Raw genomic sequence first — 19,819 nt, 5'->3', positions numbered from 1 at the left:
GAGCACTGTTTCCACACTGTAAAAGCAAAGCTACAAACAATGTTTCAGTGGAGTGGAGGTACAGGACACCAGGGTTCAGTAATTGTGTTCATTTTAATAACTGGAGTAAGCAGTTATTACTCCCCAACACAGTTTACACCCCATGGGGTATTACGATATAAGTTGAGAGTTTTTTTTCCTTGAGAAAAATTGACATGTACATATATCCAAATGAATCAAATCAAGAATGGAATTGAATCCGATCACAAGCTTGTGAATCAGAACTGAATCATGAAATTAATGAGATACTGAGAAATGTGCTGTTAAGTTGCAGTGTTGTGCATCTTTTCCTAGGCTGCTTGCAACGCTGAACATAAAATCTGTCAGTAGTTCAAACACGAATCTGCCTGGTTTATCAGCACTGAAGCGCTTTCGTCTGCAGTCCGATGGCTCTCGTAATCCCACAGCTGTGTATTAGTGCTCAGAGAAACACATCTACTGTATGATGGTGCATTATCAGGCAGGACTGCTCTGCTTCCTACAGTACACCATCACCTCACTGTACTATCATTTATACTATGGCTGGGAAGTCCCAGGCTTTTTTGTGTCATGTACAGAGTATTCTGAGGGTAATCTGAGACATTATTTGCACTGATCAGAGCTTACTCTAATTCACCATGAAGCTGTGAATCAATCGTCTCTGTGTGATTTTGACATGAATATATGTATATAAGTGTTTCATCTTTTATATGTCAGACTGTGGTTTTGATGTCTTCCACATGTCTTCATTGAAACCTCAGTAATGTTTCTTCAGGCTAAGAAGAGCTAAAGTAAGCAGAGAGTGCTTTAGTGATCGTGACCTGGTTCAGTGAGCAGACATGCAGGTCATCCACATTGACTCTCGTCCATCATCAGCTCACCAAATACACAAGAAACATTGCTTTCACTGGCTCGAATGCAAAACCTCCATGTCTGAACCGAACACATTCAGAACAAAGCTTCAGTCAGCCGGGGTTTGAAGCAGACGAGCAGCACATCCCAGCACAGGTGACGCCTCCTAGAGTCTGATTCTGACTGAGATGATGAGACAGCGACAACAACACAAGATAGATATGGAAGCATGTGTGTGTGGTACTGGGATGTTATGGGACAAAACATAAGAGACAAACATGGAGACAAAATATTTTATATCCAAAATCTGGGTAGTGTTGGGTATTCAAACTAATTTCATGAATCAGTTTTGATTCAGAAGCTTGTGATTGGATTCAGTTCCATTCTTTATTTGATTCATTTGGATATACGTACATGTCAATTTTTCTCAAGGAAAAAAAAATGATCATCTAATGTGGTAAACTATACAGGAAACACTGACAGCTGATATATTACTATAATATGATCAATATCATACTAGGTAACACTTTATTTTAAGGTGTCCGTGTTACATGTATTTACTATTATAATAACAATAAATTATGCATAAACGAAACCAAACCCTAATCCTAACCATAACCATATAGTAAGTACATGTAGTTAATTAACATTACTCAGTACTTAAATGTATAATTACACTGTAGCTAGGACACCTTAAAATAAGGCAGCGGCTATATACACTAAGTGCAAATAGCTATAGATTCTATTTACACTGTTAAAATAGCAAGATTTTCTGCTATTTATACTACTTATTGCAAATAGTGGCAATTATCTGCACCTCAGTATTGTAGTACATTATAAAACAGTATGCAATAATAACGTACTGAGTAATTTTAATTCAAATTTATTAAATGGATGCCATCTTATTGGGACAATAAAGCTCTCCCTACACCTACCCTAACCCTACCCGATACTTTATTTTCAACTTTTTGATTATTTCCTTCATTTTTATTGAAAATAAATGCCTTTCTGATGCGATATGAGATTTGAAAAGGAGAAAAAAATGTTTGGCAAAAGGTGGGCTCGAACTCGGGTCGATCGCGTCAAAAAGCATGTGCCTTACCATCTACGCCACTGAAACTGATGTTAACCTAGCTGCTGTTCTTATTGTTGACTAACCCAATCACACGTTAGTGGGCGGAGTTAGTGTAAATAGCCTTTGCCAACAAGATGGGCTATTTGCACTTAGTGTAAATAGACACTCCGATAAAATAGTGTAACCTAATACTATAAGGCAAAACCTAACAACTGATTAGTATACAGTTTTTTATAATAAATAATAATAATAACTTTTTAATGATATCATTACAGTTCTACTTTCTTTTATAAATATAAACATTTAAACAGTGGCTGTCATAAAATAATGTATTTAGCCTACTGTGTATATATATATATATATATATATATATATATATATATATATATATAGCAGGATTGTAATGTAACTTTTTTATATATCTGAATGAGAGATTGGAGGCAATAAGGTCTGTTTGAGCGTGTTGTGTTATTGTGCTACATCTGACATCACATGAGCTCAACCCTGAGGTCATTTCCTGTGTTTCTGGCCAATCAGTGCCTTCTCTTTGTTTTGCTCTCTGCGGATGAAGAAAAGGCCTTTTTTCCTTCAACCTTAATTCAGCACAGGGTGTTTTGTTGGCGTCTTGTGGCCCGGAAAGGCCAGATACAATGAGTCTTCAGACGAATTAAAGTCATATCACAGCTGACTGCAGCCGTGCTGCCAAATCCTTCTCCATAAGCCACTATAATAAAACCAGGAGCAGGACTAATGCTGAGAGACTCCAGAGTCCTGACAGCACTTCCAGAAAAACTGCCTTTCAAGATCAACAGCTTACTGCTGATCAAATGAACAGCGTACTAAAATTACTTGTGTTATCTGATAGACTGAACTATGTTTAGTATGTAAGGTAAAAAGTTTGTAAATGTTTGATTTTCATTGCAATAGGAGTTGATTTGCATGTCCTCGTTCATTATGTGTTTTCTGTATCATAACCATGTGACGTTTCCTCCTCTGCATGTAATATGATGATCTGTTTGATATCACATTTAACAGCGTGATGTTACACAAGTCTTTCTGACCGCATGGCTGAAACATAGGTATGTTTCTATGGTACTCTTTGTAAGTATTTCATTGTGTTACATTGTCATGCTCAATCCCTCAGCTTTGCATTTGGAACAAAATCACAGTCATCATTTTGACATTTTTAAATCTGTGCTGTGTACACTTCACAGATTTGTTTCTTAGTATAAAGCACAAGACTATATAAGAATAATATGGTGAAGTGCAATGATATTTATTTGTTCTTCAACCCCAAAACATTCTGGCTGTCTCAAAACACGTTCTGATAAAGAAATGTCATGCATTATTTAATGTGTGATTTATGAAGGCACATCAAATGACCCGACCTTTGGCCAATATTTATTCAAAACTTTCTGTATCAGGGATGAAATAATCTAGCACTTGATAAGTAACTATAAATGCAAAATTGTTATACTGTAACCAAATATTCTAACAAAATAACAATTATTGTAGCTGCCGTCAGAGGCAACTCTTATATATTTCTGTTCATAATATGCACTTTACAGTTAAAAGGTCAATAAATAGTTCAAATGTTCAGAGTAATCATTAGAATAGATAAGTAATATATATTTTTTTGTTAATACATGTCAATTCATTTCATATTAATCGACTAAAATCATAGGAAAATGGGGGAACCTATTTCTATTTTGTTTAGCTTGGGAATTATTTAATTGTTGCTTTCAAGTAGTATAGCCTCACGAGACGCTGCACTAGTAGCATGTCTGTAAGAGTTACGCCTGTAAGAAGTGCTAAGAAGTTATATTGGGTTTTTGTTTAAGAAGAAGAAACTGTAACCCTCCAAGTTTATTCCTCTTGAGTTAGAGAGGTTTTATCGTGTAAATTGCTTTGCCGTATGTGAACATGTGTAAGTTCTGTGACCGTGTGTTAATGTATAATTAGCCAATTAAATGTATTTTCTTACGTTTTGAATGTGCACTTAATTTATTCGTTGTGCATGTATTTTTCGTTTATTATTATGTGTAAACACCACTATTAGAGGGTTAATTTAAGTTTATGTATTTCCTTTCGTAGTTCTGACGGCATTGTTGGGACATGCAAGGGATGCAAGAGTAGAATGTACAAGACATACTACAGACTCGTGTCCGAATAAATGTCTGTTAAAACCAAGAACGACCTGAGCCTTTGATTCAACTCGAGGGGAGTAACAATTATAGTGACTAACTTATTATTTTTCTACCTGTTACATTTTTACACTGTTGAAAAAAGGTTACTTTTTAGGTTTGGAGATAGGCTTAAGGGATCTAAAATACATCTATAAAATGGCAAAAATGTAAATAAATATATTTATTGCGCCGGGTGTATGATTGGGCCCAAAATGTCTAAACTCATAACTCAAAACCTCCTTGTTAGTCCAAAAACAGCTTTAAACAGTTTTCCACATCCTATTCTTTATTATAATAGAGATGAATGTATCTGTCTAAGACTGTCTGCGCAGACACAGATCAACACTCGATCTTGCAGTGAATGCAATGAATACATGCTCTCTGCTGACCTTCTGAAGGATTTAACCTTTGAGAAATGCCTGCTTATTTTCAGTGAAGTGCCTGATCATGTCAGTAGATCATAATTATTTGTTCTTTACATTTCACATTTCTCTGTGGACTCGTTTGTGGACCAGTCACCACTTTTCAAACACACTTTTCGTGAAAGATGTCGCATCACATAAGTAACCATGTTAATTCAAAAGCCTGATCTGTGGGAAATTATTATTTTGATATGTAAGGACACATGCAGTCAGCTGGTAAATCAAGTGGGACAACACTGAAGAAATGACACTTTGCTACAATGTAAAGTAGTGAGTGTACAGCTTGTATAACAGTGTAAATTTGCTGTCGCCTCAAAATAACTCAACACACAGCCATGAATGTCTAAACCGCAGGCCACAAAAGTGAGTACACCCCTAAGTGAAAATGTCCAAATTGGGCCCAATTAGCCATTTTCTCTCCCCGGTGTCATGTGACTCGTTAGTGTTACAAGGTCTCAGGTGTGAATGGGGAGCAGATGTATTAAATTTGGTGTTATCGCTCTCACTCTCTCATACTGGTCACTGGAAGTTCAACATGGCACTTCATGGCAAAGAACTCTCTGAGGATCTGAAAAAAAGAATTGTTGCTCAACATAAAGATGGAGTAGGCTATAAGAAGATTGCCAAGACCCTGAAACTGAGCTGCAGTACGGTGGCCAAGACCATACAGCAGTTTAACAGGACAGGTTGCACTCAGAACAGGCCTCGCCATGGTCGACCAAAGAAGTTGAGTGCACGTGCTCAGCGTCATATCCAGAGGTTGTGTTTGGGAAACAGACGTATGAGAGCTGCCAGCATTGCTGCAGAGGTTGAAGGGGTGGGGGGTCAGCCTGTCAGTGCTCAGACCATACACCGCACACTGCATCAAATTGGTCTGCATGGTTGTCGTCCCAGAAGGAAGCCTCTTCTAAAGATGATGCACAAGAAAGCCTGCAAACAGTTTGCTAAAAACAAGCAGACTAAGGACATGAATTACTGGAACCATGTCCTGTGGTCTGATGAGACCAAGATAAACTTATTTGGTTTAGATGGTGTCGAGCGTGTGTGGCGGCAACCAGGTGAGGAGTACAAAGACAAGTGTGTCTTGCCTACAGTCAAGCATGGTGGTGGGAGTGTCATGGTCTGGGGCTGCATGAGTGCTGCCGGCACTGGGGAGCTACAGTTCATTGAGGGAACCATGAATGCCAACATGTACTGTGACATACTGAAGCAGAGACTGGGCCGCAGGGCAGTATTCCAACATGATAACGACCCCAAACACACCTCCAAGACGACCACTGCCTTGCTAAAGAAACTGAGGGTAAAAGTGATGGACTGGCCAAGCATGTCTCCAGACCTAAACCCTATTGAGCATCTGTGGGGCATCCTCAAACAGAAGATGGAGGAGCGCAAGGTCTCTAACATCCACCAGCTCCGTGATGTCGTCATGGAGGCGTGGAAGAGGACTCCAGTGGCAACCTGTGAAGCTCTGGTGAACTCCATGCCCAAGAGGCAGTGCTGGAAAATAATGGTGGCCACACAAAATATTGACACTTTGGGCCCAATTTGGACATTTTCACTTAGGGGTGTACTCAATTTTGTGGCCAGCGGTTTAGACATTAATGGCTGTGTGTTGAGTTATTTTGAGGGGACAGCAAATTTACACTGTTATACAAGCTGTACACGCACTACTTTACATTGTTGCAAAGTGTAATTTCTTCAGTGTTGTCACATGAAAAGATATAACAAAATATTTACAAAAATGTGAGGGGTGTACTCACTTCTGTGAGATACTGTATATTGGCATTAGAGGAAGTGCATTTTCATGGTTCAAATCGTACTTATCTGACCGCTATCAATTTGTGGCACTAAATGAAGAGGAATCATGCCAATCACAAGTGCATTATGGAGTACCCCAAGGCTCAGTACTAGGACAATTACTTTTTTACGCTTTACATGTTACCCTTGGTTAAAATAGCAAGATTTTCTGCTATTTATACTACTTATTGCAAATAGTGGCAATTATCTGCACCTCAGTATTGTAGTACATTATAAAACAGTAAGCTTTCACTGTTCAGCTCTATATTTCTTCGCGGCCCGACGAAACATGCAAAACTAACGGAATGCAAAAAAACTGGATGACACGTAATTTCTTACTGTTAAATTTCTGTTAAATAACGTTTCTAGCATTTGTAAAACCACATTTTTCCACCTCAAAAATATATCTAAATTATGGCCTATGCCCTCAATGGCAAATACAGAAACGTTAATTCATGTGTTCATGACCTATGAACCTTGATAACCATGATACACAAACTCCAGATGGTTCAAAATGCAGAGTTCTTACCAGAACCAAGAAGTATGACCATTCTAGCCCGGTTCTGTCAGCACTGCACTGGCTCCCAATTAAACATTGTATAGAGTTAAAAATTTTGATAATTCGCTATGATCGCTATCAAAACTCACACTCACACTCTGTCACACACTCTGTCAGTTGAAATCTAGATTAGAGGCCCATCTCTTTAACCTGGCTTACACATAACACACTAATACATTGCTATTATTCAATCCATTAAAGGATTGTTAGGCTGCATTAATTAGGTCAACCGGAACCAGGAACACTTCCCAGAGCACCTGATGTACTTGTTACATCGTAAGAAGAATGGCATCTACACTAATATTAGTCTGTTTCTTTCTTATTCTGAGGTCACTGTAGCCACCCAGATCCAGTCCGTATGCAGAGCAGATGGTGGATCAGCACCTAGAGATGACCTCTACAGCCCTGAATGTCAACCATGTCAACTAGTCCTAGAGACAGATCCCCAGTGAAGACCTCGTCACCTAGATGGCCATCGGGACAAGACCTCGGCAACCATATGAGTCTTCTGCACAATTTGGCTTTGCTGCAGCCTGGAATTAAACTGTTTCATCTGGCCAGAGGAGAATGGAACACTATTTCGACATACTATTTCCCTGTTTAATACTGTAAAGCTGCTTTGACACAATCTGCATTGTAGCGTTATATAAAGCGGCTCTACATAAATAATGGTGACTTTGAGTTGACTTGACTTGAATCAGGTGTAAGAGATGTGGAGACGTACCAAATGAGCACCAAAGAAGCCAACAAAATCAGACCGATATTCCTACTAAAGCTGATATGGGTATAAACTGATGTCCAAATAAACTGAGATATGATCATTTTTTTTAAATCAGAAAAAGAACAGGGCAATATATTTCTTGTTAGTGTGTTGAGGAACTACTGAAATGATCTCTATAGAGCAGCAAAGCTGATTCTGGATGTGGCCTATCACAGACTGAAGGCAGTTGTAAACTCAGGAAGAGACTGTAAGAGAGAGACAGACGAGGGCAGCTGCAGCACTCACCACTGGAGCAGTCGGGCCCTCCCCAGCCCGGCTCACACTGACAGGTGCTGGGGGCCACACAGCGGCCGTGCACACACTTCTCAGCACAGTGGGCTGCAGAGAAAACAAGAGAGAGAGAGAGCGCGCTCAGATTACACCAGCACCCAATAAACACATACAACCCCCAACCCTGCTCCTCACAACTCCACATTCAGCATCAAATATCTCCATGATTATCATGTTTTACATGTGTGTTGTGTTATCACATCAGCTTCAGTGCTGAGGAGTTTTGAGGGAGCATAAGGAGAAGATTTCAGGAATCCCAGCAGAAAGTTAAAGATGAACAGTAACTCAGTGATGTGGAGAGACAGCATGTGATTACAGTCACTATAAACACAAAAGAGCCTTTCAGACCCAGAATCAGCTTTCAGAACATGACTGCACACTATCTATCTATCTATCTATCTATCTATCTATCTATCTATCTATCTATCTATCTATCTATCTATCTATCTATCTATCTATCTATCTATGTCACTCTCTGTATCTCTCTCTCTCTTTCTTTCAGTCTGCAGTAGTGCAGTAGTAACACTCACGAACACATCTGTCTCTGCTCTGGTAGAATCCCGGGCAGCACTGAGACTTGCGGCGGTGCATGGTCTTCTCTCCTCTGCGGTAGGCCGTTCTGTAGCTCACCCTAAAAACATGCCTACAGGTTATTCAATATTCTGTTATACCTCAATTTGATAGATCAAAATATGAAAAATATGGAAATATGAAAGAATACTCTTCCATGACACCTTAACAAACTTTGAAAATAATTGTAAAGCTCACGCACCTGTGCTGAGTGCATTTGAACCAGTTGAGGATGTCTGTGCAGCTGGTGTAGTAAATCTGATCGAACGGGTGAGCATACGACTCCTGCACCGTCACCGAATAACTGCAGAACACACACACAAATGTTTTTTTGAGGGACTCTACACACAGACATAATGAATTCTATACTGTACAAACTGTATTTTCTATCCCCCAACCTGAAACCTCACCCTCACTAAAAACATTCAGTGTTTTTACATTTTCAAAAAATACCTGGACGACACACACACACACACACGAGGGCCGTGTCTCTGTCATACGTGTGTGTGGTCTCATTACTCCAGCACTAATGGCTAATGAGAGCAGCAGTTATCTGTGTATGTCACATGTTCGCTGTGTGTGGCCACTGCTGCAACACAATACATGAGGAAAACAAATAAGAAAAGCAAAGTGTTTCGATGAAAGCAGCTCTGCTCCAGTTCTCCAGACACCTGTCTGTGGGTATCTGTGTGGCGTCGTTCAGATATTCATAAACTTGAGCTCCTCCAGTAAAACGGCTCACAGTGACAGAAGCGCTTTTGTTTCTCGGGAACAGTTGTGCCTGTCGGCTGTGCTTAGAGCCGCTCATGTGCAGGACACATTCATGAGTAAAAAGAGCACTTCTCGTCTGTAAACAAGGAACATCATTATAAATAGCAGCAGCTGGATCAAATATTGCTTTATGATGATGTAGAGACAAGCGTTTCATGTGTGTCTGTGGAAGCAGAGTGCTCTTGTCTGAATCTGCTGTGAGCGCTAGTAATGCAGGAATAAACTCATAATGCACTGTAGAGTACAGTGAAGCGCTGGGAAATCTTGCACACAGATATTAGACACACTGTGGCGTATGGTCACACATTCTCTGCTTTAGGAAACTCTTGCGCAGGGCACAGCTGTTCCCACACATTACTGAGTGAAAGTGAATCTAGCTGGGAAAGAAAACTCCATCTTTGTTCTCTTCAATCTGCTTTAATGGATTTCCGCGCCGGTCCTTAATTTGGCCACGGACATCTCCTGCCTGTTAACACAGAGTGTGTGTGTGTGTGTGTTTACTCCTCTAAGCTAAAGATACTCGCCTATTGAAAACTACAAAGAACAAGATCCTCTACAATAAGCAGTTATTGTGAAATGCTGAGAAACGGAAGAGTGTCAGAGCAACAGTCCATCATTCTTCATCAGCATTTCATGTTGACGCATATGGGGAAGTGACCCATATCTAGCTGCCACTTCTTTTCTTAAACATATGTCAACATAATTCCTAAAAAAAATGGGTATTAAACTGAAGATTCACATATTTTACTCGTGCTTTGTCATGAACTGACAACATTATTATTAACTCAAACACTCAACGTTTAATCAGCTCCAAATGAAAAGTGAAATGAAAGTTTAAGTGCATCTGTTGTGAAACAAATCATCCCTCTCATACTTTCTGTCTGTAGCATGTCGGCTTATGTCAGGCTTACAACCTGAATTCCGGAAATGTTGGGACGTTTTTTTTAAATCTGAATAAAATGAAAACTAAAAGAATTTCAAATCACATGAGCCAATATTTTATTCACAATAGAACATAGATAACATAACAAATGTTTAAACTGAGAAAGTTTACAATTTTATGCACAAAATGAGCTCATTTCAAATTTGATGCCTGCTACATGCCTCAAAATAGTTGGGATGGGGGCATGTTTACCATGGTGTAGCATCTCCTCTTCTTTTCAAAACAGTTTGAAGACATCTGGGTTATGAATTTCTGGAGTTTTGTTGCTGGAATTTGGTCCCATTCTTGCCTGATATAGGTTTCCAGCTGTTGAAGAGTTTGTGGTCGTCTTTGACATATTTTTTGTTTAATGATGCGCCAAATGTTCTCTATAGGTGAAAGATGGACTGCAGGCCAATTCAGCACCCAGACTCTTCTACTACGAAGCCATGCTGTTGTAATAGCTGCAGTATGTAGTTTTGCATTGTCCTGCTGAAATACACATCATCTGGAGGGGAGCATATGTTGCTCTAAAACCTTTATATATCTTTCAGTATTCATAGTGCCTTCCAAAACATGCAAGCTGCCCATACCGTATGCACTTATGCACCCTCATACCATCAGAGATGCTGGCTTTTGAACTGAACGCTGATAACACGCTGGTCTTTTCCTCTTTAGCCCAGAGGACACGGCGTATTGATTTCCAACAAGAATGTCAAATTTGGACTTGTCTGACCATAGAACACTTTTCCACTTTGAAACAGTCCATTTTAAATGAGCCATGGCCCACAGGACACGACGGCACTTCTGGACCATGTTTACATATGGCTTCCTTTTTGCATGATAGAGCTTTAGTTGGCATCTGCAGATGGCACGCCGGATTGTGTTTACCAACAGTGGTTTCTGGAAGTATTCCTGGGCCCATTTAGTAATGTCAATGACAGAATCATGCCGATGAGTCCTGCAGTGTCGTCTGAGGGCCCGAAGACCACAGGCATCCAACAAAGGTCTTCGGCCTTGTCCCTTACACACAGACATTTCTCCAGTCTCTCTGAATCTTTTGATGATGTTATGCTCTGTAGATGATGAGATTTGCAAAGCCTTCGTAATTTGACGTTGAGGAACGTTGTTTTTAAAGTATTCCACAATCTTTTTACACACTCTTTCACAGATTGGAGAGACTCTGCCTCTCTAAGACATCCCTTTTATGTTACAGACCTGATGTCAATTTACTTAATTAGTTGCTAGATGTTCTCCCAGCTGAATCTTTTCAAAATGTCTTGCTTTTTCAGACCTTTGGAGAAGGGGAAGTCGTGGCCTAATGGTTAGCGAGTCGGACTCTTAATCGAAAGGTTGCGAGTTCGAGCCCCCGGCCGGCAGGAATTGTAGGTGGGGGGAGGGAATGTCCAGCGCTCTCTCCACCCTCAATACCACGACTGAGGTGCCCTTGAGCAAGGCACCGAACCCCCAATTGCTCCCCGGGCGCTGCAGCATGGCTGCCCACTGCTCCGGGTGTGTGTTCACGGTGTGTGTGTGTGTGTGTGTGTGTGCATTTGTTCACTACTCACTGCTGTGTGTGTGCACTTGGATGGGTTAAACGCAGAGCACCAATTTCGAGTATGGGTCACCATACTTGACAATACGTCACGACTTTTTTTTTACTTTTTGTTGCCCCCGTGCCTACTATTTTGAGACCTTTAACGGGCATCAAATTTGAAATGAGCTCATTTAGTGGATAAAAGTGTAAAATTTCTCAGTTTAAACATTTGTTATGTTCTCTATGTTCTTTTGTGAATAAAATATTGGCTCATGTGATTTGAAAGTCTTTTAGTTTTCATTTTATTCAAATTTAAAAAAATGTCCCAACATTTGCGGAATTCGAGTTGTAGGGTCACTTCCTTTTAGACACGATAGTTTGAACTCTGCTATGGGAATGTTTTACAGAAAGCAAAAAGCATGAGTACAGTGAAGTAAATAGTGGGCTGCGATTGTTTTTTTTATTCATTAAGCATGCAACACCAAATGTTTGAGTAACTTCATCATGCAGACACACTCACCTCTCCCAGTGACTGCAGACATTCGGGTCGTCCAGGTTGAGTGATGATGTCAGAGCGATCAAACAGCACGAGACGGCCAATAGCAGAGGACTCCAGGGTGACATCATTACAGGAAACACCTTCACACACACACACTCATCAGTCAGCGCATACACATGCTGAAATCATTCATGACCTGCATCACATACATGAGAAATAACAGTTCATCAAGCTCAGCTTCAAATGTGCTTTGGGTAACTGGATCGAGAACTAATGGCATCCCACCCCACGTCCAAGACAATGTGTGATCTTCTCATCAGCAGCACTAGTCCAGATGGGCATTCTCTGCATTTCTCAGCAGACTCAGGGTCCGTGAGAGATCCGGCACAGACGAGGCGCTCTGTGAGGCTTCAGATCACGCTGTGCTGGGGTTGATACGGATGTATCAACCTCTAATGCAGGAGCTTGTTCTGTGTGTTTGAGATGAGGGAGATGAGGGACTCTTGTGTTTGTGGTGCCCAACAGCATGTTCATTACAAACTCACACAGAGTTTGACCTGATGACAAGAATTTGGCACTGATAACTTGAGGGGTCCTTACAGAATCTGTGACGTGATTAAATATTTTATTTACCCTATAGAAAACAATTGAAGAAGTTACTTTGTATGTTTGTAAAAGTTGGTTTGCCTCATACAGGAGCTGTGTGCATTTGAAGGCCTCATGGCCTACGTGATTGCGCTTATATAGAGAATACAGAAGGAAGTACTGGAGATGGGAGATGCCACAGGGTGAGATAGATAATGTGTGTACAACTCATTCAAATCCTAAGTTTTCCTAAATGAGGCCTTGCACCCTTAGGTCTCTGGGAAGTGGTAGATCAGTGAAGCAGGTGGTTCTCTACAATGAAAGCAAGCATTGTGAAAACTAATAAACAAGTGCAGAAAAGTACTGGGAATGACGCTTCAAAGAATGGTCTGTATGCTTATTGCACAGCAACCAGTGTTCGAGCTATACCGTGGACTTTGGGGGAGCCCACCTTTGTTTATTTGTTAAGCGGGGGGGGGGGGGGGTGGATTACCGGGCCAAGTCCGCCCCGAGCCCCCCCCCCCTCTCCTAAAACAGTTTATACTACTGTTTCGGCTATTAAAATAGTTCAGTTTTGTGTGTAATGGCAAAATTATTATGTTTCGTTTCGTTTTTTTATCAAGTTAATTTAGAAAAATGTTTGGAGCATTTTTGTTTGTTAAATAGCCTATAAGTTTTTTTTTTTTTTTTTTTTTTTTTTTTAAGTAATGACCAAGCGTCAATAGCCTGATCAAAGGTAAGAGTAATACATCATTCGGGACTGTAAAGGGTCTACTTGTATTTGTGTGCACTCACAATACCAACAAAAGGTAGTTCTTTTATAAAACAAAGAAAACAAACATGATGTGCTTTCTGCTGTCTCGTCTTGAACAGGAGCAGAGTGAATACATGCCTCACAGACATGATAAATATATCTATAGAAAGCTTTAAATTATCACTTAACGAAATAAATAAATTGAAAACAAAAGAGACGGCGAGTCAGGATCAGCAACTTCATCCTTGTGACACAGACTCAGAAAACATTAGTTTATTAGTAAATAATTCAAATATCTCCTTACTATTTCCTGCAGACACATTCATGGTTATGTTTGCTGGGATTTTGCAGCAAGCTTTAGCCTATTGCGTGCATTTGAACGCAGAACTATTCAGCTGCTGCTGCTGCGGGACACTAAACACCATCGAGCTGCTCTCAGTCGTGGCGTGGTCTCGTCTGGTTTCCACCAGCGCGGCAATGTTTTTCATCACTAATCGATGGATGTCTACAATATAAAAATAAGGAGAAACCCAAAACAGGCCCGAGGCCCTGCCCGCGTCTGAACTATGACGTGAAAATTGGCCCGAAGCCCGGCCCTAGAGGCGTAAAAAAGCCGAAATGCAGGGCTCTACAATGACTTACTTCTTGCGTTGTCATCCCGGCGGGAGGTGTGCTAACAGGGCTTGCAGCAGCTGATTCGGTCATGCCATTAAACTGCCTTGTGTTCTTTTTGCCATGGTGTCTGTATGATGCTATATGATGCTATCTGCAGAATGGATTTCAAGGACTGCGCGCACAGATCTACGGCCAATGTTGAATCCAACATTTATATTTTTTCCTACAAATCTTTGAGTTAACATGCACTAAACATGAGTGGAATGAATTTGCACCGCAGCGTCGCCACACCTTGATGCTCATGACAAGAATAGCATGTATAGTTATCTTTATTGAAGTGAATTAGGTTCAAATCGCCGTCATGCATGAATGAATTATATTTTTGCATTTTTACACACAATAATCCAAGATGCTCACATTACACAAAACTGAAATTGCACATCAAAATAACACATTGTCAATATTTTTTGAGACCCCCCCAAAATTTCACAAATCACGTTTGCAGGGGAGCCCATGTCTTATTAAGGGGAGCCGAGCTCCCCCTAGCTCCCCCGTAGTTCGCACCCTGACAGCAACCGATAACGAAATTGTATAAAGTTGGTATCCTGGACAAAGAAAGATTCAGATGTTCTGCAGGCATCTCGACTTTGTTGTATTCTTGCAATAAAGTCTGATTTTGACTTCTGGAACTCTGCCTCCTGAGCATTATTTTCCAAGACAGAGAAGACATTTCTCCACAACAAACGCTATATCAGATGGCCTGCAGAAAATTGATGCAGCTGTATCACATCTGGAGACATGAGGAAATTGCCCTATATTCACTACCGGAGAAATTTTTTATATTTATGGGTCAATATCACTGTAGGGTGCCTTTTGGTGTCCTGTACATAACTAATTTGCCACGATAACGTAACATAAAAATGACTATGAATGAGTGTGTTATATTAGGCTAAGTTTTTATATTCACAACATTAGCATTACTTGGCTCTTTAGATACATTTTCTAGATTTTTTTTAGTTTCGTGTAAGAGGATGCGTGTTATTTTGCTTTGTCCCATGCACTGCTCATTAAATTTGAATGAGAGTAGAATACAGTCAAATCATAGTTAAATATTTTGTTCTCTATTAATATTTTGTTAAACTCAATTTGAGTGTATTGATCATTTGGTAATAAAAACAATATTTTTATTTAATAAAAAAGAAGAGTTTGTCCATGTCTCTTGAACGGTTGTCCACCCTGTTGTATTGGGGAATCCGCCCCTTTAAGAAAAGGCCGTCCCCTTTAGTGACATCAGGACAGCAGATTTTCTGTCTCTTCAGTGGCGGGAATTTCAACCGCTTAGGTGAATAAGTTGGTGACTTTTCAGTTGACAAATTTTCTTCTTATGAGTTTGCTTACTTGCTTTTGCCAATCTTAAAGGATTAGTTCACTTTTAAAAAAACTTTTGCTGATAATTTACTCACCCCCATGTCATCCAAGATGTCCATGTCTTTCTTTCTTCAGTCGAAAAGAAATTAAGGTTTTTGATGAAAACATTTCTCCATAAAATGGACTTCAATGGGACCCAAACGGTTCAAGGTCCAAATGATAGTTTCAGTGCAGCTTCAAAGGGCTTTAAACGATACCAGACGATGAATAAGGGTACTTCCGCCTACCTCAACCGTGACCTTTTCCACGTAATTGCGTATTACGTGACGTCACGAACGCGCAGTGGCGTAACTTTGCTTTGAAAAGTGGTGGGGACACCGCACAAAACGTTTTGCTATTTGTTTATTTAATAACCGAATTTACTTGGGGACTGAGTTCAGAGTTGGAAATGCACTTAATTTCCACACATGCATCACATTCACAAATATGTCTATAAAAATCCAAATAAGAAAAACGTAACATTCACAATGTGGAACAACTTGCTAAAAGGACAACTTGCTAAAAGTAGGTGATCAATGCACGCGCTGAACGAAGAATCAACATTACCTCAAGAGTCAAGACAAGCCCACAACATGTTTCCTCATCCAATCAAATAATTTAACCAATCCTGAACTACGCAAAACCTTGTGTAAAACATGAATGAGAGTTAATTTGTGTTTGAAATAGTTAAACTACCTTTATTAATTAAATAAATGAAATTGTTTTGACGAATCTTTTTTTTATGACGTTTTTATAAAAGCTCTATTTTTTCCTCCCCCACCCCACATGTAAAGGCTAGTTAACGGTAAATGTTGCTACCTATAGCATAAATGTTAAAACATTAACAAAATGTCCAAAAGAAAGCGTGGAAGTGATACAAGAAGCTTTTTAGTGAAGCAGCCACGCACAGTAAAGGCCATTGCACACTGAGTCCGAATTTTTCGTCCGAAATTTTCGCACGTTGAAAAATAAATACGACCTCACGTTGTCAATCACGTTTGCACACTGCCTCCGAAATTGTCGTCCGTCAAAAAAAATCGGATCGGGTTCGATTTTTTTGCGTTTCTCGCATCCGTATAAAGCATTTTGAGATGCTTTGAGAAGGTGTTTTGACCATTCAGAGCCACCGTACAAGCGAAAGCCAAAATCCAAAATGGTGTCAGACAAATTAATACACTTCGTCTTGCAGCACAGAGCACTTTATGACAAACAAATTGCGGAATACAAAGATACAGAATATAAAGAACTGCTGTTGCCTATTTTTTATGCCTGGCGCGCACCTTTCCGATGCCGCAGTTCGGGGTGTGTGTGTGTCTGTGTGTGTGTCTGTGTCTGTGTCTGTGTGTGTGTCCATACCTCAGACAGTCTCTGTTCAGGATAAATTGGTTCACGGAAATTGGTGGTCTTCTTTTTAATATGTGGATTCAGTATCGCTAGCAAAGTATCAAACTGAGGCACTGACATCCTGAAATAAACTTTGAATCTCTCGGGATAATCCCGCTGCTCTTTGATAAGGAGGTGGAACTCTCCTTCCTCTCTGCCCAATCTAAGGATTGGATGGACCCAATATTTCCTTTTTCTTTTTTTAAAAAGAGAGAGGCCAACAAAATCATCCTCACTGCTTGAAGACATTTTGTATAGTTTTGCGAATTCTTTCGCAACGGATTAATTAAAACGCATTGGACTCAGTGACAATACTTGACGTACTTGACAATACGTCACGATTTACTTACAGTGTGCAAGGTCTCTGTGCGTGACGAATTTTTAAGATTGCGAATGCGAAAAAACGCATGCGAAAATTTCGGACTCAGTGTGCAGAGACCTTAAGACTAAAATACAGTATTAACATTGTAGACTACAAATAAATTTTAAAAGAGGTACAGGATCTGTAGACTAATTAATTATAGGGAAAGGAAACTACATATCCCATGACGCATATCGCGTATCTCGCGATAGTTTCACAACGAGACTTAATATTCATCTTTGAGGATGTTGAAAAACTTCTGACCGGCGGAAAAATTTGTTAAATGAATGAATTAGATTATGAAGAGTGCCGATTTGTAGATGGTGCTTTTCCTTTAATACATACCTTACGCAATCTATTTTTCAGTTACTTTTTAAAAGTGGTGGGGACAATATCGAGCCTGGTAAAAAGTGGTGGGGACATGTCCCACCCGTCCCACCCGTAAATTACGCCTATGCGAACGCGCATCACAGAACAGAGCAAGGCGAGCATTTGTGCTTATAAAACTTAAACTTTTTTATTTATTTTTGAAATGACCGATCGTTTCGCTAGATAAGACCCTTATTCATCGTCTGGTATCGTTTAAAGCCCTTTGAAGCTGAAATTGAATGAGTTTCTTTAAGAACTCATGGTTTACATAAATTATTATATGTATTTATGATTTGAAAGCAAACAAATAACACTGGTTAGGAAAGGGAAATAATATCAACATATTTAACATTAATATACAGTCCCCTCCATAAGTATTGGAACAGTAAAGACAAAATTGCTCTGTTGGCTGTGGAGTCAAGACATTTACAAATATAATTAAAAGATGAGTATGAGACAAAACTACAGAATGTCACATTTTATTATTAGCCGTTTCAACACATACATGTTTTACCAAATAAAAAGAACAGCACTTTAAGAGTTTCATCCCTCTATCTGATGTGAGCATAAGTATTGGAGCAGTTGCCTCTCAGGTCTTTCTAAGTGATCAGCTGTGTCCTGTTGCATTAATTCTTCAGATATTAAAAGCAGGGAATGTGTCGTATCAGTTATATCCATTACTTCTGTATTCTGAATCCTGCATTCGATGATGACACACAAACCAGGATGAAGATGAGGGATCTGACTTTGAGAGAAAAGCAAGCAATTTGGATGCTAAAAGAAAAGAGGAAGTCAATTAGAGCTCTAGCAAAAACAAAGGGCATGGAGAAAATCAAGAGTTTGGAAACCACCAGCGACCAACAACGACCTGATCGGCTGAGAAAACAACAGTAGTTGATGACAGACAAATCATAAAAGCTGTGAAAATGAATCCTAAAAGACGTGTCTGTAAAATCAGCAACAACTTCCAGAAAGCTGGGGTGATGCTCTGACAATCTACTGTCCTCAGGAGACTTTGACACAGAATTACAGATGCTACACAGCGAGATGCAAACCTCTGACCAGCACCAAACATAGAAAGACAAGATTAGAGTTTGCAAAAAAGCACAAATGTGAGCCAGAAGAGTTTTGGAACTGTGTTTATGGACCGATGAGACAAAGATGAACCTTTATCTAAGTGGTGCGAGAGCAAAAATGTGGAGAAAAAAAGGGAACTGCAATGATCCCAAGCATACAGCCTCATCTGTAAAGCATGGTGGAGGTGGTGTCATGGCATGGGCATGCATGGCTGTCTCTGGAACAGGCCCTCTCAACTTTACTGATGACTTAACACTAGAAGTCCCAGAGATTTGTAACCCTCCTTTAGCCAAGTGGATGCTAACTGGCTAGTCTTTTGGCTATCATTAGCATCAATTCATGTGTAAATGTGGTCATTACCTGAGCAATCTGCAGGGGGGTTGGGGGTGTGTGTGTGAATGGTTGCTGGTGGCTTGTTTGTATGTGTGGGGGAGGGAGGGCTGCTAAAAGCAGAGAACTTGATTTCAACTCAAGAATTCTGTGGTGTACGAACCTCCTCTCCAAGAAAAGAAAATGCAGAGAAGACTCACTGATAAGTTTGCTGCAATTTCCAGTGTGTGGGGATCATTTGTCACCAATTGCATCACGTCCTACAACCCTGGTCTACATATCACCGTTGATGAACAGCTTTTCCCGTCAAAGACTCGCTGCTGTTTCCTGCAGTATATTGCAACTAAACCTGACAAGTTTGGGATCAAGTTTTGGGTGGCTTGCGACCTAAAATCCAAGTACATTTGTAATGTCCTCCCATATCTTGGCAAGGACCCTAGTCGTCCCAGTGGAGAGAGACTGTCTGAAAATGTAGTGATGAGGCTGATGGAACCATGCCTAGACAAGGGCAGAAATGTTACCACGGACAATTTCTTCACATCGCTGTCACTTGCGCATAAACTTCTTAGCCGGAAAACCACCATCCTCGGCACAGTCAACAAGATTCACCGGGAAATCCCTCAATCCGCTAGACACACAGATCGCAATGAATTCACCACTCAGGTATGTTGCAGGTCTT

General features: G+C 40.1%; 1 protein-coding gene across 1 annotated transcript in view; it reads right to left on the bottom strand.

Annotated features, from left to right (window-relative positions):
• The window catches only part of LOC306866000 (multiple epidermal growth factor-like domains protein 10), a 77,102-nt gene that overhangs the window by 40,183 nt on the left and 17,100 nt on the right, over positions 1–19,819 (bottom strand). Inside the window, exons 2-5 of the mRNA XM_079410932.1 lie at positions 12,281–12,399; positions 8,733–8,834; positions 8,491–8,591; positions 7,916–8,008 (exon numbers count right to left, since the gene is read on the bottom strand). Coding sequence (XP_079267058.1) covers positions 7,916–8,008; positions 8,491–8,591; positions 8,733–8,834; positions 12,281–12,387 — 403 coding nt within the window. The 5' untranslated portion in view covers positions 12,388–12,399. The remainder of the gene's footprint in view (positions 1–7,915; positions 8,009–8,490; positions 8,592–8,732; positions 8,835–12,280; positions 12,400–19,819) is intronic.

This window comes from Barbus barbus (assembly GCF_936440315.1).
Source record: "Barbus barbus genome assembly, chromosome: 47".
NCBI classification, from domain to species: Eukaryota; Metazoa; Chordata; class Actinopteri; order Cypriniformes; family Cyprinidae; genus Barbus; species Barbus barbus.
The sequence above is the reverse complement of the archived record's forward strand: the minus strand, read 5'-3'. Positions and strand labels throughout refer to the sequence as shown.